The sequence below is a fragment of the Oncorhynchus keta genome, unplaced genomic scaffold, assembly GCF_023373465.1.
Source record: "Oncorhynchus keta strain PuntledgeMale-10-30-2019 unplaced genomic scaffold, Oket_V2 Un_contig_2616_pilon_pilon, whole genome shotgun sequence".
In the NCBI taxonomy this organism is placed as follows: domain Eukaryota; kingdom Metazoa; phylum Chordata; class Actinopteri; order Salmoniformes; family Salmonidae; genus Oncorhynchus; species Oncorhynchus keta.
In genome coordinates, this window is record NW_026284824.1 from 220001 (window position 1) to 228844 (window position 8844).

Sequence of the window (8844 nt, forward strand, 5' to 3'; positions counted from 1 at the left end):
AGGACAGGTTACCTATAGCTGAGGACAGGTTACCTATAGCTGAGGACAGGTTACCTATAGCTGAGGACAGGTTACCTATAGCTGAGGACAAGACAGGTTACCTATAGCTGAGGACAGCTTACCTATAGCTGAGGACAGCTTACCTATAGCTGAGGACAGGTTACCTATAGCTGAGGACAGGCATCTTAAAAGGTGATGTTTACACTACCATACTATATAAGATAGAACCTCCTCAATGGTAACAGGTTATCAGTAACTCAGAAAACATTATACAGTCAGATATTTGGCTTCAATAGAACTGTTTGTTTACTGTGTAAACATTCAAATGACAACACTGGTTGGAATACCTGTATGTGTATTTATTATGGATCCCCATTAGTTCCTGTTGCCAAGGCACCAGCTACTCTTCATGGGGTTTATTATGGATCCCTATTAGTTCCTGCCATGGCAGCAGCTACTCTTCCTGGGGTTTATTATGGATCCCTATTAGTTCCTGCCATGGCAGCAGCTACTCTTCCTGGGGTTTATTATGGATCCCCATTAGTTCCTGCCAAGGCAGCAGCTACTCTTCCTGGGGTTTATTATGGATCCCCATTAGTTCCTGTTGCCAAGGCACCAGCTACTCTTCATGGGGTTTATTATGGATCCCCATTAGTTCCTGCCATGGCAGCAGCTACTCTTCCTGGGGTTTATTATGGATCCCCATTAGTTCCTGTCAAGGCAGCAGCTACTCTTCCTGGGGTTTATTATGGATCCCCATTAGTTCCTGTCAAGGCAGCAGCTACTCTTCCTGGGGTTTATTATGGATCCCCATTAGTTCCTGCCATGGCAGCAGCTACTCTTCCTGGGGTTTATTATGGATCCCCATTAGTTCCTGTCAAGGCAGCAGCTACTCTTCCTGGGGTTTATTATGGATCCCCATTAGTTCCTGCCAAGGCAGCAGCTACTCTTCCTGGGGTTTATTATGGATCCCCATTAGTTCCAGCCAAGGCAGCAGCTACTCTTCCTGGGGTTTATTATGGATCCCCATTAGTTCCTGCCAAGGCAGCAGCTACTCTTCCTGGGGTTTATTATGGATCCCCATTAGTTCCTGCCAAGGCAGCAGCTACTCTCACTGGGGTTTATTATGGATCCCCATTAGTTCCTGCCAAGGCAGCAGCTACTCTTCCTGGGGTTTATTATGGATCCCCATTAGTTCCTGCCAAGGCAGCAGCTCCTCTTCTTGGGGTTTATTATGAATCCCCATTAGTTCTTGCCAAGGCAGCAGCTACTCTTCCTGGGGTTCATTATGGACGCTCGTTAGTTCCTGCCAAGGCAGCAGCTACTCTCCCTGGGGTTTATTATGGATCCCCATTAGTTCCTGCCAAGGCAGCAGCTACTCTCAGTGGGGTTTAACATGGATCCCCATTAGTTCCTGCCAAGGCAGCAGCTACTCTTCCTGGGGTTTGTTGTGGTTCCCCATTATTTCCTGCCAAGGCAGCAGCTACTCTTCCTGGGGTTTATTATGGATCCCCATTAGTTCCTGCCAAGGCAGCAGCTACTCATCCTGGGGTTTATTATGGATCCCCATTAGTTCATGCCAAGGCAGCAGCTACTCTTGCTGGGGTTTATTATGGATCCCCATTAGTTCCTGCCAAGGCAGCAGCTACTCTTCCTGGGGTTTGTTGTGGTTCCCCATTATTTCCTGCCAAGGCAGCAGCTACTCTTCCTGGGGTTTATTATGGATCCCCATTAGTTCCTGCCAAGGCAGCAGCTACTCTTCCTGGGGTTTATTATGGATCCCCATTAGTTCCTGCCAAGGCAGCAGCTACTCTTGCTGGGGTTTATTATGGATCCCCATTAGTTCCTGCCAAGGCAGCAGCTACTCTTCCTGGGGTTTGTTGTGGTTCCCCATTATTTCCTGCGAAGGCAGCAGCTACTCTTCCTGGGGTTTATTATGGATCCCCATTAGTTCCTGTTGCCAAGGCAGCAGCTACTCTTCCTGGGGTTTATTATGGATCCCCATTAGTTCCTGACAAGGCAGCAGCTACTCTTCCTGGGGTTTATTATGGATCCCCATTAGTTCCTGCCAAGGCAGCAGCTACTCTTCCTGGGGTTTATTATGGATCCCCATTAGTTCCTGCCAAGGCAGCAGCTACTCTTCCTGGGGTTTATTATGGATCCCCATTAGTTCCTGCCAAGGCAGCAGCTACTCTTCCTGGGGTTTGTTGTGGTTCCCCATTATTTCCTGCGAAGGCAGCAGCTACTCTTCCTGGGGTTTATTATGGATCCCCATTAGTTCCTGTCAAGGCAGCAGCTACTCTTCCTGGGGTTTATTATGGATCCCCATTAGTTCCTGACAAGGCAGCAGCTACTCTTCCTGGGGTTTATTATGGATCCCCATTAGTTCCTGTCAAGGCAGCAGCTACTCTTCCTGGGGTTTATTATGGATCCCCATTAGTTCCTGTCAAGGCAGCAGCTACTCTTCCTGGGGTTTATTATGGATCCCCATTAGTTCCTGACAAGGCAGCAGCTACTCTTCCTGGGGTTTATTATGGATCCCCATTAGTTCCTGACAAGGCAGCAGCTACTCTTCCTGGGGTTTATTATGGATCCCCATTAGTTCCTGTCTGTTCAATAAGGCAGTAGCTACTCTTCATGGGGTTTATTATGGATCCCCATTAGTTCCTGCCAAGGCAGCAGCTACTCTTCCTGGGGTTTATTATGGATCCCCATTAGTTCCTGCCAAGGCAGCAGCTACTCTTCCTTTGGTCCAGCAAAATGAAGGCTTAAATTGTTTTTATTTTTTTAAACCTTACATTTCACAACACATTAAGTGTGTTCCCTTGGACCACTCCTCTACTACCACATATCTCAAATACAAAATGTGTGTGTGTGTGTGTATAGTGCCTATGTTGTGGTGTGTTTGAATGCACATGTCTGTGCCTGTGTTTGTGTTGCTTCACAGTCCCTGCTGTTCAATAAGATGCAGTGTTTTATATGATTCTACGGCTGCATCAGTTGATGTGGAATAGAGTTCCATGTAGTCATGGCTCTATGTAGTACTGTGGAATAGAGTTCCATGTAGTCATGGCTCTATGTAGTACTGTGGAATAGAGTTCCATGTAGTCATGGCTCTGTGTAGTACTGTGGAATAGAGTTCCATGTAGTCATGGCTCTATGTAGTACTGTGGAATAGAGTTCCATGTAGTCATGGCTCTGTGTAGTACTGTGGAATAGAGTTCCATGTAGTCATGGCTCTGTGTAGTACTGTGGAATAGAGTTCCATGTAGTCATGGCTTTATGTAGTACTGTGGAATAGAGTTCCATGTAGTCATGGTTCTATGTAGTACTGTGGAATAGAGTTCCATGTAGTCATGGCTGTATGTAGTACTGTAGAATAGAGTTCCATGTAGTCATGGCTGTATGTAGTACTGTAGAATAGAGTTCCATGTAGTCATGGCTCTATGTAGTACTCTGGAATAGAGTTCCATGTAGTCATGTCTCTATGTAGTACTGTGGAATAGAGTTCCATGTAGTCATGGCTGTATGTAGTACTGTAGAATAGAGTTCCATGTAGTCATGGCTGTATGTAGTACTGTAGAATAGAGTTCCATGTAGTCATGGCTCTATGTAGTACTGTGGAATAGAGTTCCATGTAGTCATGGCTCTATGTAGTACTGTAGAATAGAGTTCCATGTAGTCATGGCTCTATGTAGTACTGTAGAATAGAGTTCCATGTAGTCATGGCTCTATGTAGTACTGTGGAATAGAGTTCCATGTAGTCATGGCTCTATGTAGTACTGTGGAATAGAGTTCCATGTAGTCATGGCTCTATGTAGTACTGTGGAATAGAGTTCCATGTAGTCATGGCTCTATGTAGTACTGTGGAATAGAGTTCCATGTAGTCATGGCTCTATGTAGTACTGTGGAATAGAGTTCCATGTAGTCATGGCTGTATGTAGTACTGTAGAATAGAGTTCCATGTTGTCATGGCTCTATGTAGTACTGACAAGGTGTTGAATGTAAGTAACTCAGTATAATACTATCAGCCTCTCTACTAAATGACTGAAGATCATTGAGAAATCACCTTCAGGAACACAGGTTATATTGTTGGAATGCAGATACCTTGAAGAGACAAAGAGCAATCACACTTTAAAAGATTGACAAGTGTCAACAAGCAAAAAGTACCAAACATGTGAATACTTACAGCTCTATTAAATAGGGGAGCTTCTGTGCTTACAGCTCTATTAAGTTGGGGAGCTTCTATACTTACAGCCCTATTAAGTTGGGGAGCTTCTATACTTACAGCTCTATTAAGTTGGGGAGCTTCTGTGCTTACAGCTCTATTAAGTTGGGGAGCTTCTATACTTACAGCTCTATTAAGTTGGGGAGCTTCTATACTTACAGCTCTATTAAGTTGGGGAGCTTCTGTGCTTACAGCTCTATTAAGTTGGGGAGCTTCTATACTTACAGATCTATTAAATAGGGGAGCTTCTATACTTACAGCTCTATTAAGTTGGGGAGCTTCTATACTTACAGCTCTATTAAGTTGGGGAGCTTCTATACTTACAGCTCTATTAAGTTGGGGAGCTTCTATACTTACAGCTCTATTAAGTTGGGGAGCTTCTATACTTACAGCTCTATTAAGTTGGGGAGCTTCTATACTTACAGCTCTATTAAGTTGGGGAGCTTCTGTACTTACAGCTCTATTAAGTTGGGGAGCTTCTGTACTTACAGCTCTATTAAGTTGGGGAGCTTCTGTACTTACAGCTCTATTAAGTTGGGGAGCTTCTATACTTACAGCTCTACTAAATAGGGGATCTTCTATACTTACAGCTCTATTAAGTTGGGGAGCTTCTATACTTACAGCTCTATTAAATAGGGATCTTCTATACTTACAGCTCTATTAAATTGGGGAGCTTCTGTGCTAACAGCTCTATTAAGTTAGGGAGCTTCTATACTTACAGCTCTATTAAATAGGGGATCTTCTATACTTACAGCTCTATTAAATTGGGGAGCTTCTGTGCTAGATTATCCGGCTGCAGAAAGGAAAGAAAGCATATTTTTAGAACACAGACCACACTGCAAATGATAGAAAACTGACATCACTAAGAGCCAGGCTACAGAATGAGAGTTACCACACATAAATACTGGATCTAAACTATGGACACACACCTAGCTCTGGTCCAAGGTGTTACGTAACAGCCTGGACCAGAGACCCCACCAGTCCGTACTAGCGTGGTGAGAGAGTTCTGGACCAGAGACCCCACCAGTCCGTACCAGCGTGGTGAGAGAGTTCTGGACCAGAGACCCCACTACTCCGTACCAGTGTGGTGAGAGAGTTCTGGACCAGAGACCCCACCAGTCAGTACCAGCGTGGTGAGAGAGTTCTGGACCAGAGACCCCACCAGTCCGTACCAGCGTGGTGAGAGAGTTCTGGACCAGAGACCCCACCAGTCCGTACCAGCGTGGTGAGAGAGTTCTGGACCAGAGACCCACTACTCCGTACCAGCGTGGTGAGAGAGTTCTGGACCAGAGACCCCACCAGTCAGTACCAGCGTGGTGAGAGAGTTCTGGACCAGAGACCCCACCAGTCCGTACCAGCGTGGTGAGAGAGTTCTGGACCAGAGACCCACTACTCCGTACCAGCGTGGTGAGAGAGTTCTGGACCAGAGACCCCACCAGTCAGTACCAGCGTGGTGAGAGAGTTCTGGACCAGAGACCCCACCAGTCCGTACCAGCGTGGTGAGTGAGTTCCTCTTCATATAAAGCCTCTGTAGAAACTGTAGTCCTTCATCTTTCAGCAGCTCGACCGGAAAGTTGTTCAGGTTCCTGTAGTTGAGGAACAGGTTGAATAAAGGCCAGCACATATAACTAACATATAACACAGAGTAACATGCCTTAATAAAACACACCTGTAGTTGAGGAACAGGTTGAATAAAGGCTAACACATATAACTAACATTTAACACAGAGTAACATGCCTTAATAAAACACACCTGTAGTTGAGGAACAGGTTGAATAAAGGCCAGCACATATAACTAACATATAACACAGAGTAACATGCCTTAATAAAACACACCTGTAGTTGAGGAACAGGTTGAATAAAGGCCAACACATATAAGACATATAACACAGAGTAACATGCCTTAATAAAACACACCTGTAGTTGAGGAACAGGTTGAATAAAGGCCAGCACATATAACTAACATATAACACACCAGTAACATGCCTTAATAAAACACAGCTGTAGTTGAGGAACAGGTTGAATAAAGGCCAGCACATATAACTAACATTTAACACAGAGTAACATGCCTTTAAAACACACCTGTAGTTGAGGAACAGGTTGAATAAAGGCCAGCACATATAACTAACATTTAACACAGAGTAACATGCCTTAATAAAACACACCTGTAGTTGAGGAACAGGTTGAATAAAGGCCAGCACATATAACTAACATATAACACAGAGTAACATGCCTTAATAAAACACACCTGTAGTTGAGGAACAGGTTGAATAAAGGCCAGCACATATAACTAACATTTAACACAGAGTAACATGCCTTAATAAAACACACCTGTAGTTGAGGAACAGGTTGAATAAAGGCCAGCACATATAACTAACATTTAACACAGAGTAACATGCCTTAATAAAACACACCTGTAGTTGAGGAACAGGTTTTAAAGGCCAGCACATATAACTTAAATTTAACACAGATAAATAAAACACACCTGCAGTTGAGGAACAGGTTGAATAAAGGCCAGCACATATAACTAACATTTAACACAGAGTAACATGCCTTAATAAAACACACCTGTAGTTGAGGAACAGGTTGAATAAAGGCCAGCACATATAACTAACATATAACACATAGTAACATGCCTTAATAAAACACACCTGTAGTTGAGGAACAGGTTGAATAAAGGCCAGCACATATAACTGACATTTAACACAGAGTAACATACCTTAATAAAACACACCTGTAGTTGAGGAACAGGTTGAATAAAGGCCAGCACATATAACTAACATTTAACACAGAGTAACATGCCTTAATAAAACACACCTGTAGTTGAGGAACAGGTTCTTGTGACGCTCCTGCTTGGCCATGCAGATCGCCTCCTGCAGCTCAGACGCCATGGCAACAAGGATGCACCGTCACTTCCTGTACCTTTCCTGGTCTTCTTTCTGAACCACGGCCGTCACTTCCTGTACCTTTCCTGGTCTTCTTTCTGAACCACCGCTACAACTTAAAGAGGAAAATAAACAGGAATACAACACAGAGATGTTCCCATAATCAGACTGGGACCACGATGCATTGGCAAAGTATAACGCCTACGTGTGCAGTAGTTAGATACAATAAAACACAATGTTTTATTCATAAATCAGACTTACAGCTTGGTTGAATGTCCAAAACATACCTTAGGAAAGATGCTAGCTAGTTCTACCAGCAGTATCTTCGGTCCTACTGTAATGTAACTTGCGAGCTAACGTTAGCATAACAGTAACGTTGTTATATCCCATGCAGAGCATGCTAACGTTAGCATAACAGTAACGTTATATCCCATGCAGAGCAAGCTAACGTTAGCTGCGAGCACTTGGGTCTTCCTTGGCAATGTGTGCAAAACAAACAGTTAACTTATGTAACTAGCTAGCTAGCCATGTATGGACAATTAAAACCAACATTATCAAACGTTTCAAAACAGTAGCTGGCTTCTTTGAAAGCACATCTCCAAGTGAACTGCTTATTCATGTCAAACTGTTAGCTCAGCTACTTCCTTTACCTGTTTGTAAAGCCTCATCACGTCCCTGTTGGCACGTCTTGATATTTTATCAACAGACGTAAAAGTCAACGGCGACGTCATTGACTGGAGCCCGGATGTGAGTTGTTTGCCGGTTGTTGTAGTTTTTGAGGCATCGTAACGATTCTAGCTTTAGCGACACGGGGGCGCTCTTCCCCCAGAACCAAATGCACCATACATCAGTATCTTTGAGACAATGTCTGGATCGTCTCAGAACATGTATACAGTGGCATACTGAATTAAGCACATCAGGTACAGCAAGAGTTCCCAAACTTTTTCACTCAGGCCCCCCTTCCAGCACTGGGGAACATCATTTTGCCTATAATATACACTACCGGTCAAAAGTTTTAAAACACCTCTTCATTCAAGGGTCTTTTCTTATTTTAACTTTTTTTTTTGTAAACTTTTTTTTGAAATATTTTTAAAAACTATTTTCTAAATTGTAGAATAATAGTGAATACATCAAAACTATGACATAACACATGGAATCATGTAGTAAAAAAAAGTTTGACACAAATCGATGGTGCAGCTGTAGAAGTTTGAGGATCTGGGGAACCATGAGGGGGAAAGGTGTTGTTGACCATGCCAAATCTTTTCAGTCTCCTGAGGGGAAAGGGGTCGTTGACCATGCCAAATCTTTTCAGTCTCCTGAGGGGAAAGGGGTCGTTGACCATGCCAAATCTTTTCAGTCTCCTGAGGGGGAAAGGGGTCGTTGACCATGCCAAATCTTTTCAGTCTCCTGAGGGGAAAGGGGTCGTTGACCATGCCAAATCTTTTCAGTCTCCTGAGGGGGAAAGGGGTCGTTGACCATGCCAAATCTTTTCAGTCTCCTGAGGGGGAAAGGGGTTGTTGACCATGCCAAATCTTTTCAGTCTCCTGAGGGGGAAAGGGGTCGTTGACCATGCCAAATCTTTTCAGTCTCCTGAGGGGGAAAGGGTCGTTGACCATGCCAAATCTTTTCAGTCTCCTTTTGACCATGCCAAATCTTTTCAGTCTCCTGAGGGGGAAAGGGGTCGTTGACCATGCCAAATCTTTTCAGTCTCCTGAGGGGAAAGGGGTCGTTG

The 8844-nt window shown here is 44.0% G+C and overlaps 1 protein-coding gene across 1 annotated transcript in view; it reads right to left on the reverse strand.

Moving 5' to 3' along the window:
- lrrc28 (leucine rich repeat containing 28) overlaps window positions 1-8054 on the reverse strand; it is a 38409-nt gene extending 30355 nt beyond the window's left edge. The window contains exons 1-5 of the mRNA XM_052506385.1: window positions 7763-8054; window positions 7045-7227; window positions 5721-5814; window positions 4981-5021; window positions 4070-4107 (exon numbers count right to left, since the gene is read on the reverse strand). Coding sequence (XP_052362345.1) covers window positions 4070-4107; window positions 4981-5021; window positions 5721-5814; window positions 7045-7118 — 247 coding nt within the window. The 5' untranslated portion in view covers window positions 7119-7227; window positions 7763-8054. The remainder of the gene's footprint in view (window positions 1-4069; window positions 4108-4980; window positions 5022-5720; window positions 5815-7044; window positions 7228-7762) is intronic.
- Window positions 8055-8844: the final 790 nt, after the last annotated feature.